The 20,185-nt window shown below is 34.4% G+C and overlaps 2 protein-coding genes and 1 long non-coding RNA gene across 3 annotated transcripts; 1 reads left to right on the top strand and 2 right to left on the bottom strand.

The window, feature by feature from the left end:
- Positions 1 to 22: 22 nt before the first annotated feature.
- Positions 23 to 11,383, top strand: LOC116170947 (histidine decarboxylase-like; the record flags this gene model as incomplete). Its single annotated transcript, XM_031487533.1, is given in 11 exon segments — positions 23 to 309; positions 355 to 477; positions 531 to 809; positions 5,802 to 6,031; positions 6,085 to 6,155; positions 6,215 to 6,234; positions 6,289 to 6,387; positions 6,444 to 6,774; positions 10,602 to 10,775; positions 10,823 to 11,002; positions 11,049 to 11,383. Coding segments are annotated over 11 exon segments (1,943 nt in total), but the record flags the coding sequence as incomplete, so codon positions are not given.
- A 4,139-nt stretch (positions 11,384 to 15,522) lies between these two features.
- LOC116159442 lies at positions 15,523 to 16,451 on the bottom strand. The gene is made up of 2 exons (XR_004142988.1): positions 15,759 to 16,451; positions 15,523 to 15,706 (listed from the first exon to the last, which is right to left on the bottom strand). It is a non-coding gene; the product is annotated as an uncharacterized LOC116159442 (long non-coding RNA).
- A 496-nt stretch (positions 16,452 to 16,947) lies between these two features.
- On the bottom strand, positions 16,948 to 18,270 carry LOC116159441 (calbindin-32-like; the record flags this gene model as incomplete). The annotated part of the gene is given in 3 exon segments (XM_031472410.1): positions 16,948 to 18,032; positions 18,088 to 18,159; positions 18,214 to 18,270. Coding segments are annotated over 3 exon segments (279 nt in total), but the record flags the coding sequence as incomplete, so codon positions are not given.
- Positions 18,271 to 20,185: the final 1,915 nt, after the last annotated feature.

The raw sequence follows: 20,185 nt of genomic DNA, 5'->3' as shown, positions 1-20,185 counted from the left end.
GTAGATGGTTTGCCTGTTTTAGGTAAAGAAATGGTTGATTATATAGCCGATTACTTGAAAAATATACGTAGTAGAAGGGTTTTTCCTGATCGAGTACCGGGATTTCTACGTTTACAAATACCTGAGAGTGCTCCAATAGAAGGAGAACCATGGATAGATATATTCCCTGACATAGAAAATATTATTATGCCGAGCGTTACACACTGGCAAAGTCCACATATGCACGCTTATTTCCCGGCTTTAAACTGTTTCCCGTCTTTGCTAGGCGACATGCTCTCGGATGCGATCAACTGCATTGGATTTACATGGGTAAATTACTTGTTTGGTGGAAGCTATTTTGATGTGAATTTTTAGGCATCAAGCCCTGCATGTACAGAGTTAGAAACAATAGTCTTAAATTGGCTTGGAAAAATGATCGGTTTACCTGATGATTTCCTACATACTAGAAATGATTCCCTAGGAGGGGGCGTAATTCAGGTACGATAATAAAAAAGCGTCACAACGTCTACGGCTTATACACAATTATTTAGACAACATCAAGCGAGGCGACTTTAGTGTGCCTATTGGCGGGAAGAACCCAGGCAATTAAAAAGTATCAAGAAATATATCCCGATTTGGAAGATGTAGAAATAAATGCTCGATTAGTCGGCTATTGCTCCGATCAAGCTCATTCTAGCATTGAAAAGGCCGCCCTTATCGGTTTAGTAAAAATGAGATATGTAGAGACTGATGACAATCTCTCAATGAGAGGACCAGCGTTACTACAAACAATTAAAAAAGACAGAGAAAAAGGATTAATTCCATTTTGGGTAAGCTGTAATGCATGATTTTTAATAACCACCTATAACAGAATGTGCTTATTTCCAAAATATGCAATTTCGCTCATTAACGTTATTTAGAAAGCGATCGACCTGATGCTAAATCAAACTCTTTTAAAACAGTTAGGTATCTCGCAAAAGTAAAAATTAGTACATGCAAATAGACGTGAATTTTGAATTTTTTTGAATTGGAATTTTTGTTGGAAGAGTAGCTCTCAAACGAAACATTTTGGATCTTTGGATTTGAACAATATAATTTGTTTTGATGTTGTTGTTTTTATTTTCTATTTTTCTGTATTATTACGTTATTGATATTGTGTATTGTATAGGTTTTTATTTCTTACACTGGATCTTCCATTCAAACAGTTGCAATTACCGATTAAATAGAAAGTACTAAAGATTCATATTATAGTCAATAATCAACAAATCCTTTCTTCCATACAGTATACAGTATACACATTAGGTACACGCATACTTACCAAATTTGTAAAAGAATGATGCTGAGAACTGACCGTTCCGAGACTTTATGTACTGAAGAATGTTTAATCAAAAAGAACTACCACAGATTAAACAACCTATACTCTGTGGAACTACTAATTAAAAATGCTACCATAGCTGGACAAATTTTAGGTTCTATAGGTACGCTTTCTACACAAAACGTTCATTGCAGATTGTGGATGAAAGCATTAATCTACCATTATAGTCCAGTCAAATTAGCTAGAAAAGTAGTCTAAACTGGATGTTTTGTCACTATACGAAACCAGGTGTATTCTATATGTAAAAAATCCACTGAATCCGAAAATCATATAGTCCCCCTAAGTCGGAAACTCCCGGGACATATTGTTACAAACAAAAAACGAAGGAAAAATGGGAAAATGTCGTTTTTTTTCGCATTTGACTTCGAATATCTCGTTAATTCGGGGATTATTAATTTGTAATTACAGAGGTTATTACTAAGTAAAATTCATCCGATGTTTTTGAAAATCTAAATTTGGACACTCTTTTTGATAACAAAATAATATACCAAACCCGATCACCGTAGGATTCATAGTCATTGATTAATTAAATAAACATATCAATAAAACGAGGCTTGGTCTTTCAAACCGATTGACTCTCAGAGCATTCTCAATTTTTTCACAGATAGTAAAACCCTAAAACAACATTTGTAACAATTGTCTCGATAATTCTTCCAAATCGACGGACTGTGGAATTTTTCTAAGTAAGAAATGGAATAATTTCCGAAATGTAACTATAATATGCGCTTAGGGGTTTGACAGCGGCGGTGTAGATTTTGAAGTAAAATATGTCCCGCTTCCAACCAATATCGAGGTGTTTTTACGTTTTTCCAAAAACCGTTTCCTTACGAGTGATTCGGTTTGTTTCGTTTTCGTTGTGTCGCCCTGTATATAATTATTCACTTTGGCTGTTCGGTAGGTCGGTCGATCGGTCGGTTGCACGGGTTTTATAAGTATAACTCTCAAAGGAATCATCATAGAATGCTCGGGTTTGAAGCGTTTTTCCATTAAAAAAAAACATTAACATTTAAAAATGAACGTTCCGGAGCAACTGTATCTTATAGAAAATTCGATTCTACTCGTAAATAAGTTCATCAATGTGCTTCATTACTGAAAATGATTTTATCGTTAAAATTTGGATCCGTTTCTAACTTCTCAAGAACCCACTCTGCGATTGTAAGACGATGTTTAAGATCTTGTGGCTTCAGCTCTTGGAGAACTTATAGGAATACAGACTTAAATCTTTTTGCAAAATTTCTCCAAAGGATGTTACAGAAAGGTCATATTGTTGCGAAAGAAAAAGAGGTTTTCGATCTACTTGAACAGCAGCGGACCAGCTGCAATATTTCCTGTTGATCGAGTATGTCGACTTCGTACGGACATTATTCGATCAGCAACCGTACCAGTCCTCAAACTGGAAGATAATTCGGTGAATTGCTTGCTCGATTGGACGACCATTTCGACCGAAAACATTTCGAAGCTTGCGAAAAGTTTGACGAACATAACACGAATGTTTATAATTATAATCAGTTTTCACGTTGTTGAATTGTGGTCTCATTAGATCACAAATTTAGGAGAATAGCTTTTCTGTCGTTTGGCCTTTGCATTTGGAATCGAAAATGGTAACTTATAGAAAGCAAAAGGTTCTACTTAAATCCATAGTTGGCATCTACATATTTATCCATCTTAGTGCCGGTAAGTATATACTTCATTTATCATTTGTGTGTGTGTGTAACCGATTATCCATTGCTGTATGGAACACTTCAATTGTATTTCTGAGAAGTAAAGATTAAGCAATATCATTAAGTAGGTAGCTTTCTACAAATGACTAATTGGAGCAATCTTCTTAAATAGATCGCGTCCCTTCACAATAAAATCCCACTGGAAGCAATTAATAAGTGGTGACATTGAAATATTGTTGACAGTTGAACACAGATTTTACTTATTTTTCCTTCCAAGTAATTGCATTTGACGCCGTATTACTTTATTGTTATATTTTTAAGCACCAAATACCTATACTGATTCAGAGCAGTCTTATATTGTAATGAATTGCGTTTCGCATGTATGTGCGTATGTCGTATTGAGGTATATGTATATAATATGATCAGAATAAAATGTAACCAATTTAAATTCAATTTAGTGATTTTGATTGCATATAGAAAACTGGCTATTGTAAAACCGATAGAATCATTATTGATTACTTGATATTTATTTCCTGTTTACCTAAATATTTGCGGTATTTTGTGAATGTCTTTATTTTGAGGAATACCAAGCGCAAAAGCTGTGTTTCGTAAAATTTTGAAAATACTTTTATCATCAAATGCAGGGGCGGACTGGCCCGGGGGGGCGGGTGGCGATTTCCACCTGGCCTGTACGTCATAATGGCCCGTTGGAAATTTATAAGTATGTGCTGTATTTAGTTTCTTGCACTATTAATAAATTATTAACACGTTTCTCTAATTGGGGTTGATGTTAGGTTGTTAAAAAATTTAAAAATTCTGTTTTAATTGAAGTGTTTTACAATGAATTTATCATTTTTTGTCGTAGCATGAAAGTGCTGAAATACAATGATAGGCGACGCGCCTCGATTGGATTGTATATTTTGTTACTTTTAATTATCAGCTGCAATTAAAAAAAAACCTGTATTGCAATTGATTTCCGAAAAAGGAGTACTTTAAAATGAAGCAAAAAATGTTTTTTTGGTGCACCGCAGAGCTACCCTAAAACTTTTTTCTGGGTCGATCTGAGACAATTTTTTTTTTCGGGCTCAAAAAAAGGCAGTGTATAACCTTCCTTTTTTACCAAAAATCGACTGCACCAAAATTTCTCGGGAAAACACTTTTTCTTATTAATTTCGGTGCGTAGAATCCAAAACAATTCGTACTTTTTCGATCAGACTTCTCAATCCAAAGTTATGAACTAGAAACCAATTTCGAATGAAAATTCAAAGGGCTGTAACTTCTGAACTTGTAGCCCAATCTTGGAACTGTTTGAAATTATGGATTCTACAGGCCACATTCTATAAGACAATTTTTTTTCCGGGTCGATCTGAGACAATTTTTTTTTTCGGGGCTTAAAAAAAGGCAGTGTATAACCTTCCTTTTTTACCAAAAAAAGACTGCACCAAAATTTCTCGGGAAAACACTTTTGCTCATTAATTTTGGTGCGTAGAATCCAAAACAATTCGTACTTTTTCGATCAGACTTCTCAATCAAAAGTTATGGACTAGAAACCAATTTCGAAAGAAAATTCAAAGAGCTGTAACTTTTGAACTAGTAGCCCAATCTTGGAACTGTTTGAAATTATGGATTCTACAGGCCACATTCTATAAGAAATTTTTTTTCCGGGTCGATCTAAGACAATTTTTTTTTGGGGCTCAAAAAAAGGCAGTGTATAACCTTCCTTTTTTACCAAAAATCGACTGCACCAAAATTTCTCAGGAAGACACATTTTTTTATTAATTTTGGTGCGTAGAATCCAAAACAATTCGTACTTTTTCGATCCGACGTCTCAATCAAAAGTTATGGACTAGAAAGAGGGGCGGACTGGCCCGGGGAGGCGGGTGGCGATTGCCACCTGTCCTGTACGTCATAATGGCCCGTTGAAAATTTATAAGTATGTGCTGTATTTAGTTTCTTGCACTATGAATAAATTATTAACACGTTTCTCTAATTGGGTTGATGTTGGGTTGTTAAAAAATTAAAAAATTCTGTTTTAATTGTAGTGTTTTACAATGAATTTATCATTTTTTGTCGTAGTATGAAAGTGCTAAAATACAATGATAGATGACGCGCCTCGTTTGGATTGTATATTTTGTTACTTTTAATTATCAGCTGCAATTTAAAAAAAACCTGCATTGTAATTGATTTCCGAAAAAGGAGTACTAAAATGAAGCAAAAAAATGTTTTTGTGGTGCACCGCAGAGCACCCCCCCCCCCCCCCCCCCCCCGCACCCTTCATTACTACACTGATACTTTAATGGCCCGTAACCTATGCAATTCTACCTGGCCCATAAGTACCCAGTCCGCCCCTGATCAAATGTATTAGTTTATTTAATCGGCTCGCCTATCAAATGCAACTATTATCTACGAGTAAAAACTGGTACACTGAAACTACAACTACTTACATGTTGCGACATTATGCGGCTTTAACGATGTTAGAATCACTAGATCTGTCGGCCTGTTCGTACGACCCAAGTATTCTGTCCCTTCATTTAGGTTTTGGGAAACTTCAATTCATAAAATAAATTTATTTTGACATGTATACTTACTCATGCATAGGTACTCAAAATCGGTCAATAGTCAACGAAAGTTTAATCAATTTTGTAAAAGGGCGTTATTCTATCCAGGAAACGTTGTCACATGTTATTCATAAATGAATATACGCGAAGTGATTTTTCTTAATATTAGCATTTCTGTCTTTATTTTTCGTTTTTACATTTATTTATTTAATACACTATGCTTTTCAGGTGTGCGCAACTTTAGGGACGACCGGCGCTTGTGCATTTGACAACCTGGAAGAAATAGGAGCAATATGTGCTGAAGAAGAAATATGGCTGCACGTGGACGCTGCTTATGCCGGTAGTGCATTCATTTGTCCGGAGTTTCGAATTTGGCTGAAAGGTGTCGAAAACGCCAACTCTATTGCATTCAATCCATCAAAATGGCTAATGGTACATTTCGATTGTACAGCCATGTGGTAATTATTGTTGGCCGTTTAAAGTATTTTGCCGCATCAGCTGCTGTTTTTAGGGTTAAAAGCAGTGCCGCCCTGCACAGAACCTTTAACGTTGAACCACTCTATTTAAAACACGAAAATTCAGGTAAAGGTGTTGTAGGTATCTAATAATTTTTAAAAAAAGTAACAAACTTCTTGTTGTAGGACTTGCAATAGATTACATGGTAAGTTCGCAGTAATATGTAGTGTAAGTACACATGCAATTGGTTGGGTTCTAGCATTGGCAAATTCCCTTAAGTAGAAGATTTAGGGCATTGAAATTATGGTTTGTAATTCGAAATTACGGTATCAAAGGGCTACAAAATCATATAAGAGAAGTAAGGCTGTTGTTTGTGAGCGAGGTGGTTAGTAGTGCTCAAATACATTATTCCAGGGCGTACGTCTGGCTCAGAAATTTGAATCGTTACTATCGGCCGATTGTCGGTTTGAAATAGCGGCACGAAGGCATTTGGGTTTGGTAGTTTTTCGTTTGGTTGGAGAAAACCATCTGACGGAGAAGTTGTTAAAGAGGCTAAATTCGAGAGGAAATTTGCATTGTGTACCGGCTGCTATTAAAGATAAATATGTAATAAGATTTACAGTAACGTCACAATTTACTACAGTAGATGATATTGTAAGAGATTGGAAAGAAATTAAAGTAGTATCTGAAAGTGTACTATCGGAGGTCGCGGATGAAAAGAATAAGACCAGAGTTAAACTGGCAGGTAATTCATTTATTGAACGTCGGTTACAGATGGAGTCGGAATACCGTCAAATCGCGTGACTACGAGTAGAACCTACCTGATCAATCCTTGTGATTTGTGTATAACTTATTTCCCCCTTCGCTATTAATAATAAAACTAGTCGAGATTTGGAAGCGGCCTTCTTGTGAATTTAGTGTAATTACGTACCTATAAGTTTAATAGATTATTTATACATAGGCAATCGTAATATATTTGTATAAATAACTTTAATATTGCGGTTTTATTGAAATTAACGCCCTATAAGTAATGCACTAACACCACTCTATTAAGAAACATTCATATCATTGATCCATTGGTTCTACTAGTATATAACAGACAGGATGAGGTGCTATTTTTCTTGGTTTACGATTCTTGGGAAGTCATACCTGTACAATGTTGCTAATTAGACTTTACGCAATGTGTTAATTCAAAACTTGAACCTATGTTCTTTTTTGGTCAGTCAAAGTTATTTTGGTATACTGTCGTGTATGGTTCCAATCTGACCTTTAAGCCGCTTTACTTTTGCTGTAGCCAACAGTTTGTCCATTTTAGGTTCGCTATACAACGTGTGCAAAGTGAAATCGGCATTATTGATAACTTAGTTATGATGGCAGTTACAAAGTTGGTGAAATTGGGAAATATAAAGCGTTTTTTTCTCTTGATTGCAATCAGATAAAATAGTTGGGCATCAGGTTATAACGTTGTAACCGAGGTTGTAACGGTTAGTTACATTATAAGTGTTGAAGACCCTCGTTCGTATTAAATAAAAGTGATCCTGGTAAAAATCACAATCAGTTTTACTCATGGCTAGCTCTCTAACAAAACTTAGATACCCTCTTTACCTGCGGAAGGTTGGCCTTTTACCTTCTTTTCAATTCTGAAAATCAGAGCTCTGGTTTGAGTGCAGACGAATAAATACGAACTCCAAATCACTGAATTTATTGGCAAACTAAAGGCGATCTAATTCCATTCTCCTTTGCATTTTTTCTGATTTAAAATGTTAATTTATTTTATATAAATACAGAAAATGCAACCCCTGTCTAGTAGCCACGTTTCGTCCTAATTGCCTTATCTAAATTTTTTATGCAGAATAAACCTTACGACTAAACAAAATTTGATATCACGCAAAGGAATATTAACACCTAAATAAAATACAAGTTCCCAGCTACTTAAAAATAACCAAATTCACTTTTATGAATCCACTTATATTTTAATGCAATACAAATCTGTTCCATGCAATTAATTTTGTTAAGGTTCTTAAGGTTAACGTTAAATAAACATGCCCAACAAATTCGTTAAAATAACCGACCAGTACTTTATACAATTCAAAAAGAAATTAAAATAACTTACAGATATCACTAGAACCGGTGTTTTTCTTTATGTTACCAATAGTACGGCCTTCCCTTGAAAAGGCTCTCTCCAAGAAAAATTGAAAACTGGATCGTTTTTGGGATGATACAATTGAACTTTTATGACTCGTTGTATGGAAAATTTCTGTATAATAAACTTTTACTTATCTCGACCGCATTCGAACCGCGCTAAAGTTTCTTCTTCTTTCTAATCGTAAACATTATTGTTATCTGACTGCCGAGTAGAAAATATAAATCGTGTTGAACGCAAATTTCGAGATCAAGCTCGTCCGTCCTATCGCCCACACACTTTTAGCTGCGGGTCGCATTTATCGAACCTAGTCACGTTCACTTTTCTTATGAAGCGGTTCCTGTGTAAAAATTCGAAAAATTTGAATTTTCAACTTATACTCTCTCCCGTTACTCAAGTTATTCAATAAATGAAAAGCCCTGTATTATCTACATGTTTTGGAAAACAATGAAATTCTGAATAAAAAATGTTTAATACCTAACCAAAATATTTTGAAGTTAAACGAACCACAATCAATTAAAGTTTGTAACTTATTACAAAGGTAAAAAGAAGGCGGTGAATAGGTACTTTAAACAAAGAAAGAAATAGGTATAAAGTATAAACGTTTGTGGTATTTTCACCTATTTCTTCTTATGCCTAAAGTACAGGCCCCATTGTAATGATACGGGATGTCACGGTCGCCATATAATGATAGGTTTAATGGAATCTTTTTAACAAACGTAAAATTTTTAATTGATTGTAGTTCCTTTAATAACTTCAATTTACTGGTGGTTAGATCCTTTATTTAGAATTCCGTTTCCTTTTAAAATACGTAAAAGATATAGAGCATTTGATTAAAAAAAGGTTATTTTATTGAATATCTTGACAACCGGAGGCCCAATTAATTTCGTAGCTGCAGAAATTGCAAAGTTAGCAATACTGTCCACTGCAGTTTGTATACGCATTCTAGGTGAAATCCATATCGTGTGTCAGTTTGTTCATCCCAGTATTATTCTTAATGTTAGCAACAATCTTGAATAATAAATATAACTAGAACCTAGACTAGAACTATACGTAATATTATACATATATTCCATCTTTTCCACGTTTAAATGCTGTACTCATGTTTAATCCCCTCTTAATAGGAATAGGAAAGTAACTTTGACCGCTGTAGCCATAAAAACACAATAGAACTATATTATTGTTACTATGATATTATCATTATAGTCTCTTGTTAGAGCTCAGGCCTAGCTAATCGTACAGATTAAAATCAAGTAACGATTAGTATCTGTCTGTGGCGGTATGTGTTGTCAAGGTTGATCTAGTCCTATTTTCTATGATTTAGATAAACATTACCTATAAGGTTATCAATTTAATTAATTTGGAATGTTTATTGCGTTTGAGTTAAATACGAATGGGTTGTGATAATGTGGCGTGTTTCTGAGTAGAAGGAGTTTTGTGTTTTTTTATTTGTGCTATAACGTGCAATTTTATTGACTGAATCTGTCAATGCAGTGTATGTTCAATTACTTGAATCTGTTGTGTTTCTCTGTGCTGTTTGTACAGTACCTATTTGTGTATTGTATTGTAAGGCAGTAGTTTTGTTGACGTGTATATGGTGCGTGGAGCATTTGTGTATGTAGCACCCTGTGTTATATTTAGCAATTTTCTAACTATATAGCACGTATTAATACCTAATAACTGTTCTTTGTAGTTGTGTAAACTGTCGTGTATGGTCTTTTGTATTTTATTGTCATTATTTTTATTGTTATTTATTGTATTACATGCTTGGTTTTTCATGGGTTGGGCTCAGTGCGCGCGTTCGAAACATGAGGTATTACTGAAAATGATTATTCTACTTGCATCTTTCGAAAACTATAGGAGTGCCTTGTTATTATTTTTATTGTTATTATTATTATTATTACTATTATTATATTTATGTATTTTTATTGTTTAGTTGTTGCGGATGATACTTACTATTACTTTTTCATTAGTTTCAGTTTGCATAGTTAAAAGTTACAGTTCTGTTAGGCGATCAATCAGATGTTGTAGGTTATTTAAATGGCCACTTGGTAAACAGAAATTAAAATATTCGAAAGGGACAATGCAAAAAGTACCTTAGTCACAAATAGGTAATTATGAGATATTAAGGTTTGAAAGTTTATTTTTTATTATGAAATATTACTAAACATGCTATGATAAAAATGTGTGTTCCAGTTTATTCTTAATTAAAAGGTGCTTCAACGACCACGAATAAACAGAAAATAAAGCTTTGATATTTCTTAAAATTTTTTTTATTAATTTGTGACTTAGGCACTTTTTCCATTGACCCCTTCATTTATTAGATGCACTATCAGTCATTGAGAATGATTGACATGAATTGATCAAGTCAGTGGCACCGAAAAATCCATTTTACTACATTAAATAAATGCATTATTAAATTATTGTAGACACGAAGGAGAGGAATGAAAATTTTGGCACAAGTTTGTTGCTTGCCAATTCACCAATGTCGCCCAAAATTGTTAATGGCAGCTTTGCGGCGGTGTATGATCAAAATGATATTTTAGCGGAGTACTCCTCCACATTTAGTAACCTATATAGTTCCCCGCAGAATAACAGTCCATGTGAGTACAGATTGTATTAACATAAACATTGTTAAGCTACATTTTAGCAATGCGTAGACGGATCCGTGGAATATTAATGAGCGGAAAACAATTTTCTTTAGATTCTCGTTTGGACCTTTTTCATGGAATTGAAGGTAATAAAGAAATTTCCACAGCCTCTGACCTTACTACTACTCCACTTCTGGAAGATTCTCAAGAAAATGAAGGAAATTATGATGATCATGAATGTAATATTAGCTCTGTAATTATTTAAATTATTGTGTGTCCTCTTAGGTTCTACCAAAACCGACAATGATTTCTTGATACCGCCACTAAATCGTCACGGCAGATCCAGATCAGTTGATCATCAAGGTGCTATGCTGATTACCGAACCTGCAATACATAAGAAATGCGAAAAATGTGGACATTTAGTTTCTAAGTAGATCAAATATCAGACACGTGTATAAATAATATCGTTTTGGTGTCATTCAGTTATTGTATCATTGAAGAGGTTTCCCAATCTCTTCTGCTGCTGCTGCTGTGCAATGCAATAACAATACCTATCTATAACTATATATTGTTCTCATGTACCTATACCATTGATGTTAGTAAATGTTTCATGATCGTAACTTTATTATTGTTGAATGCAGGATATAATATATGGTAGGTAAAAAAATCCCACGTAAAGCTTTTTTATACGGTTAGTTCAACTGATTTAATTTAACTGCCGAGGTCTTTGGCTCCATCTAGTTTAATATTATAGCATCTCACGTCTATTCGCAGCCTTTAGGTACTGTAGAAGATTCATTATGTTATCTTTGTTTCTTAGATTATCAGGTAAGTTACTAAAGATCGAGTACCTTTGACGTAAAGGTGCATATAGTGGACATATACACACAATATACTCAACAGTGGTAGGTATTGTACAGGGTGGCGAAATAAGAATGAGAGGTACAGTATCTGGGAACCTGTCCATCGTAGAGGCCTGCGGTAAAAAAAATTTCGTACTAAAACGGCCACGAAAAAAACCTGGAAAATATTTTTTTGTGCAATTGGACGCGAAACAACAACTTCGCGTTCGCCATGGCGGCCGCGAAATTCACTTTCGCGGCCGCTGTCATAGCGACGGCCGTTAAAGTAAGACAATGTCACATATATTTTGACAATCAGCATGTAGGCAATTACAAATCTTTTGGATAAATGTTAATATTAAGCCTACAGTTCGTATTGTTACTTATACTTACTCCTGAAATAAAGTCTAAAGTGTTAGAAGCGTTATACTTTGAAACTGTAACATTTTGATTTTCATTAGAACTCAAACTGACAGGTACACTTGAAGTCCTTGTACCATTTTTCGTACTGCCGCTTCGATTTTTCAGGTACTAACTCATAACTGCAACACAGCAGAATTCACAACAAGTTTTATTTCCGGAGGAGTTCCGGATATCGAAGAATCACTTTCGGAGTCACACATTTTGACTTTTCTTTCACGAAAAATTATTCATTGTTTATCTCATTTCCATGGTAAAATGAAAACTGGCCGTCTTCCTATTTGCGAAGGAAATTATTATTTTTGAAATCTCATTTTTATTTATTGACGATTCTACGCAATTGCACAAAAAATGTTGTGTATACCACGGCCGCGTCATTCTTTAACGCCCTCAAAGTTGCCTTGCCTCGGCCGCAAGCGGCCTCGGCGTCAATCTTCTTTTCGGTACGTTAAAGAATGACTTCGCGGCCTAAGTATACAAATAACTATTAAGTTTTTGAAATGACCGCTGGGGGCGTATGTGGAATCTAAAAAAGTGATTTTTCTATGAATTCCGCTATATTAACCTAACAAAAAAATGTCCGGTCTTTGAAGTTGAGCCGATTTTAACAAACTCGGATTAATTGAAAAGTTATTCTTCGGCTACAAATATTATAATATTTGAAGTTTTGTTAGTTTCGCATATCGCCGCTTGAGGGCTTTTTTCGACATTCCGACAGAAATGGTTAATTTTCTCAAAAAAATTAAATGCGTTGGTTTGATTTTTTTTTCATGAAAAAGTAGCTAAATGATGCCTAAACAAACTCGCGAAAACCGCATCTTCCTAGATGGCTTTATTGCCGAATTTTTGATAAAATAATGAGAAATACAACTGAAAATGAACTAATTCGCATGTCATTAAATGAGACAAAAATCTTCGATTGGTGTCGTTATAAACCCTCTATAAGCATGAGGAGCAACGATCTGCAAAAAACCTTTTCCCCATGTTAATTGCCTAGGTTCGTTTTTGAAATATTCACCCGGTATATAAGAAACAGCTTAACAGATTTTTGTTTTATGCCCGTGTAATTGAGAGGTACTTTTAGTAGAGCGGTGCAGCAGCTGCGATTGGGAGATCGTACCTTCCAGCGTGTCTACAGAGACCCTTAGCAACATCATGCGATCGGATGACCATTTTTTTTTGTGTCTTATGACGTCAACTTTTTGAAACAAACATTTCATCTTTGTATAAATAAGTTCAATCGTTGAGTGAAGGGTACTTAATTACTCAATGGTTCAATTGAATAATTTGTTACGTACGTTGCGTCAGTGGTAGACTTGTGATAGCAACGCTTCCAGCTCGGTAGACTATTACCATACTGCATTTTTCGGTATACTTAATTACTGTAAAAATTTTCATTCTTGTAGATATAAGGAATGTACATATTATTTATTAACATGTTCAGAACATTGTTGCAAATATAAGCAACACCGCGCCGACGCGGTAGACTGCCGTTTTGTTTACTTGTAAGTACTATCAAAACAATAAAAAGGCAAACTATCAGCTTTATAGAAATGAGTGCATAAAACATGTCACTGCCTCCTGGACTATGAGTGCAATGTAAAAAGAGCTGTGGCTGTGGAGTATATAAACAGCTATACCTATTTGTGGTGAAAGTGTCGGAAGCACATGGGTTTAATATAATGGGATTACCAATTCTTTTGTTGCGAGATATTTGCGTACACGTTGGTTAGAAATTTTGGAAACTGCTAAGATATTTTTTATTATACCTGAATCACAATCTCCGTTTTAAACACACGTGCTTTAAAGTTGCTAAGTAACGATACTTCAAGTATGACTTTTGAAACTGTCATCTGGATGAAATAAAAAATCCTCTTAGGTCGCTTTCTGTAAATGCAGAACATTTCTTTGGCTTTTGTACCTATCCTTTGGTTGAAGCTTTCACAAACGCGCGTAATTTAGGGTATGCTTCCAAATCTGTTCCACTTTTTAATCGCAGCATTGCTTTAAAGTTTTTAATGAATGCACCAAAATATAGAAGATTTAAATACCTTTGACATTTCCTTCATATATGCCAGCATTATGGATGCATTTAAGACTTTATTCGTAAGTAACTTCCTACTCCATCCATGGAAACAACTTTTCATATTCTTTATAATAGGCTTTACGCGATTTGGATTTTACACCTACCAACGTTTGTTTAGATTTTACAACATTCGATTTAATGGACGGTGTTATTATCTTTTTCAACGGAAATCGTTTAATTCACAAAGACGATGATTTTTACAAGCAAACGTCAAGTGACATTTCCATGGCAATCGTAAAATTACGAACACCCAGCCCACTTAATTAGACATGTATTCGAGTATAAAGCGCGGTTTAGACGCTACGATCTTGGCTTCGATAAATCGTAACGATCTGATTGTCCAATTTATCGTTCAATAAATCGAAAAAGTGCGTACTGTTTACATGTAACGATTTCTTGTTCCAATCTCATTGTCGATCACGGTTTAATACAGTTCTTATTTTTTTACTTTTCATCTTGTCTTTTGGTTCTGTCCACTAACATAAATTATACTCGCATTTTATTGCTTATATTGCTTGCTTACAATAGAATCTTAATCTCGAATATGATTTGAGAAGCCATGTGTCGCTAAATATTTTTTTTGGGTGGCCAAACTTGATCGCCACTCGCCAAATGTAAAAGGTGTGCGCTATAGACAGTCCAAGTAGCCCAAATGGATACAAAACTGGTTCACGTCGCCAAATTAGTCACAAATCGTAGCGATAAATCGCTGATATTGTTTACACGTTCCAATTTATCGCTACGATTCGCAGAAATTGAAGCCGACCGCCATCAACCATCCAATCCAATTCCAATTCCAATAAATCGCTACATTCCTCTGTTCACACGCAACGATAAATCGTAACGATTCGATCGTTACGATAAATTGTTACAATTTATCGTAGCGTCTAAACCGCGCTTAACGTCAATATGATTTCATTGTATTTCCTATTTTTAAATTATACTGCAGGTATAATAAAAAATACTATAACATACACGTGTATAATTGGTCTTTAAAGCACTTGCAACGTTAAAGGCACTCCGCTTTGCGTCGTACCCTTAAACTCGTTGCACGTGCTTTAAAGACTTGATTATACACTTGTATCTTAATATACTATTTAGAGCCGCCTATGCCATCTATTGTGCATACATATTCTTCAATTTTTAGCCCTTCGATGGCGCACGTACAAACACCTCAAAATTATGAACTAACTAAGAGCTTGTTAATAATGTAGTTACTCGTAGTTAAAAAATTATGGAAATGTTTTTATTAGGAAGTATTTAGGGTGAATATCTTCTTTATGAAATTACACTTTGTGCCAAACAGACAGACATGCATTTTCGATCATCATATAACCAGATACGACGAATCGTATAAGATTTTCGAAAGGAAAACTCTTTTGACACTTATTATCTGAAATAAAAGGCTAAAAGTTTTAAACATCATTTATTAATCATTTACAATACATAGAAGGGTGCATTTAGAACAGTTACTATTTAGGTTCAAAGAAATAAATATTTGTAATAGGTACCTTGTTTAACAATTTTTAAACTATGGCATTTATTAACAGAATCTATAAATCATTCGTTTTACTTAGTAGTTAGTTTCATGTAAGCTAAAAGCAGCACCAGAAGAGTTAAATCACATCGTTGATAAAGAAAACTTACAGTATACTGTGCAGGGTGTTTCCAATGAAGTCGGCATTTTATCCCACGAAATGAGAAAAACAATCACGCATCACGTTTCCAAACTGTACCAGAGACCACCGTTTCTGAATGACTAGGTATAAACCGATACAATTAACAAAATATGTTCTTTCACATTATGTGTTCTAGTCCCTGATAGACCTATTACCTGAAATCGGGAACTGACTTTTTAGCGCATTTTCCTGGAGGAAAATTGCGGTATTTAGTTTACATTTGTCTCTCTTCGTCTTGTATATTTTGATTCTGTATTTGTGGTCAACCAATTTACGGTTCAGCAAAGGGGGTCAAGCATCAGAATGCGCTTGTGATACCGTAATTCGGACGGATCTGAAAGTTGGTGCCAACTTCCTATCGTACTTTTTATTGCACTTTCTGATTCTGCTTCTCATTTTAAATACAGTCATATTGGTTGCATGTATGTGTAACGCGTAAAAAAATAAGTAAGCATGGCATACATCTAGTTTTAGTTAGCATGTACCACTAGTCAATGGTACCACATAGAACTTGTCCCTCTTTTGTATGTATACAGGGTCTAAATCGAAAAGTGGAACATAGGCGTTTAACATAACATGGGAAATTACTGTTTCTTTGCGCAAACGTTTCCTAATTATTTTATGCAAAAATACTTCAAATAAAAGTTATAGAGATATAAATTCTGCATCTAACTCATGTGAAACGATCATTCTACCTCTTCTTGTACACGAAAAAATTAATTATTCTGTTTTCACGAGTTTTTAGTCTAGGTAACCATGGACTACCTATGTTTTTCTTTTATCATAGTCCATTTCTTTAACAGCCTTCCCACTGCGACCAGGGAATTATGCACCTCAAAGTTCAAATCTGTGATCAAGACTGTTTTACTGGAAAATGCGTTTTATTCGTTTGATGAATTTTCAGCAGCATCAAAAGGATGCATTGCATAGATTAGATTTAATCTGTGATATTGTTTATTGTTTATATACACTGTGTAGTTACTTTTATATGTATTTTTTACTTCTAATGTTGACCAATGTAAGTGCATGGCACACAAACAGGGCTAAATATATTATTATCATGGCTACTTAGACTAAAAACTCGTGAAAACAGAATCTTTATAATTAATTTTTTCGCGTACAAGAAGAGGTAGAATAATCGTTTCACATGATTTAGATGCAGAATTTATATCTCTATAACTTTTATTTGAAGTATTTTTGCGTAAAATAATTAGAAAACGTTTGCGCAAAGAAATAGTAATTTCCCATGTTAAACGCCTATGTTCCACTGTTCGATTTACGCCCTGTACAATGTTTCTGTGATGAATGCGCAACACTTCGTACAGAGAACGGAAGGACTTCAGTAAATACCTAAGCGCAATTTTTCTCTTTAAAAATGTGCTAAAAATTTTTATTAATGCAAATTTTATTTAACACATTCCGTGTGATAAGTAGTTATCTCTACCTAACTACATTCAACTATTTGGTTCTTACTCCTTGCACACATTTATTCACTTGTAGTAGATAGTTTGAAAGTCTTGCTGAGAAACGTCATTAGTTTCCAAAACTCAAGAATATCAGTACAATGTAAAAAAACTAATTAATGCTAAAGCGTTACAAAAATTATCTCACAAAATATTAGTCTACACATATCTTAATATTTACATTAAAATAGCTAAAGTTTAAGGACAAGATATGCAAAAATGGACGAATTCTTTAAGATTGAATTTTTTGGTTATTCTAATTGTAAATGAGAATACCTACGCAGTGCCGGAATGTTACATTCTTTGAAAATCACGCTTTTTAAGTATGATTGTAAAGATGTAAAGTTGGAAACATTTTAGGAACATCAACAATTTTATAGGAATGTAGAGTACCTACAGAAAACGGAGATGATTTCTTTTAATTTCTTCTAGAGGTAGGAAAACATCGTCAGCAACAATCACATTAGTGAGAATTTGGTGTCACAGTAATTATCTACTCTTCATTACCTATCCACTATTCTAAACATTTTTCGTTAAATATATATTGTGCTACAACGTTTTACTTTAGGAAATTGGCAACTTTTAATACGCGTTGTAAATCATATCTATAAGTCAGGTCAGTGGTTTGTTTATGCGGACGATTCTTCTTCTTGATTGTGCCTCGCAATTGCCAAAAGGATCATTGTTAATTCCTTTTTGTTAATTTTACCGTCTTGATTATAATCTACCCCTCTTAAAATAGTTTCTTCAAAATCTAACAAATCTTGAGCATCATAATCCTACGAGTATGTTATTTAAAGCAACTAAACTACCTACTATTGGAGAGGTACTCACCTTTTTAACTAATTCCAAAAGATCTTTAAGAAATCCCCGTAGTTCTTCGTTTTCGATTGTACCATTATTATCCTGTTTCAAATTATATTATGTACGTGATATTTTACTATTGTTACGCATACATACTCTGTCATATAAAGCAAAAACTCGTTCGATGTCGTCCTTCGTGAGCTTTGTCGCACCCTATTTAATTGATAACTTATAAGGATAGCAAAACATAATCTTGATTATATTCTAACACAATATTTTGCGTTTGTGTGGGATGATTGTTTGTTTTACTAGTAGATATCTAATCAGAATTTTAAGCATTGCCAATCTGTGTACCAGGTAGGTAAAGCATGCAACAACAGAAACGTTAAAAAACGTTCAAAAGGTATTGCTTTGTAGCTTCGTATTAAAAATACTAATGCAATCAATATGCGACGGTACCAGATTGGTTATAAGATAAGTAATGGTAATATGAAGGCATGCTGAGTGTAGGTATTATTAGTTGTTTATCAAGTAAGAAATAGCGAAATTAAATAATAATGTTTATTATTACGATTATTAAATAATGCACTGATTCTTGTTCCAACACGTACAACGCGCTTAACATGCGACAATAGGTAGAATGCGATCAAATATGAGTTGCTGTCGAGTCACCTTTGGAATTTTTGTTTGCATGAGAATTCGTATTTAACTTCCAAACTTCCAAAGGCGACTCGACAGCAACTCATTTTTGATCGCCCGTTACCTATCGAGCATGTTTTTAACTTTCCGAAAAATTACCCTGATAGATAGATATGATTAGGGCGTTGTGTGTAGTTGCACCATCCTGTTGAAACCAACAGTTTCCAACTTTGTTTTTTTTGTGTGCCGTGCAGCGTTGTATTATTAAAAAAATAATGCTATTTAATACAATATGCTCTTTTTTTACGGACCATATAAAACAAAATCATTTATGATGATTTCTCCGAAATGAAACGTTGTATTGAAAATCTCTCAAGAGTGTCTTGTAGAGCTCGAAAAGTGGTAAAATAACATCAGAGAAAGAGTCTAATATTCGGAAGGAATCGGAATTTTCAGGTTTTCTTTACAGCATGATAATAACTCTATTGCGCAAATTTTCGCTAATTTGACCATCGTCGTATTTTCTATGGTTTCCGAGATCCTCATGATAGACATCCTTATCTGGGACACAATGTATAGGCAAACATTTACATTTATTTATCCGTTGGTGCAATCTACATACGATAAATCAGTAAGGTCTACGTCTACATACACAACACTTTGCACAGTTGTCCTATAGGTATATGCCCCATGTAACAAACCAATTGAAAATGGGTCAAATCCACTGACCACTCTAGCGTCACACCGCTCTACCGCTCTTCTATATTCGCTTTGCACGGTGTTTACTTCAGCTTGAAGTCTGGTAAATACTGGCCTATTATAAGAATATTTACGCCATAACTTATTTTCCTTTGTACACATAAATAATTAAATAGTCCGTTACACACATTTCGCGAAATACTAATCAGTTCTTGGGAAATACACTCTAAGTTACCTTTTTTAAAATTTTAAAAGGATAATTGCAAATACAACGATTGTGTTGCAGTACTACTACGCAATATTTAAATTACATCTCTAACAAAACGTATGGCACGAAGGTGCTTTGTAAGTATATCGGAAAAACAAAAAATTTAAAAAAATTAAATCCTCCACTTCCAGTTTCGGAGTAGACCTACCCCGAGTTTTACATTACTCGCTTTCATCTAAAATATGATAAAGTTTGGATGTTCGGAAGGGGGTCATGTCCATTTTTGAATTTTTTAGTCCGACGCACTTTCACTTTATCTCAAGGAATTTCATTTGCAATTTTCAACTACATGCGAGCATTGAATAAAAAATTATTATTCAATGATACGAGCCTTTGAATATAGACTACCTATATTTTATAATCAAAGATGCAAGCAATACCTTTTGAAAATCAAGAAAGTCAAAGATTACTTACTTCTATTCCCTCCTACGTATTAGCCACAAAGACAAAGGAAAAAAGCCGTGCGACATTTATTTAAGACTAAAAGATTTTAAGTCATTCTATTTATAAGCTATACCTACT

Source organism: Photinus pyralis, unplaced genomic scaffold (genome assembly GCF_008802855.1).
Source record: "Photinus pyralis isolate 1611_PpyrPB1 unplaced genomic scaffold, Ppyr1.3 Ppyr1.4_LG1, whole genome shotgun sequence".
Taxonomy (NCBI): Eukaryota; Metazoa; Arthropoda; class Insecta; order Coleoptera; family Lampyridae; genus Photinus; species Photinus pyralis.
This window is presented reverse-complemented; position numbering and strand designations above follow the sequence as displayed.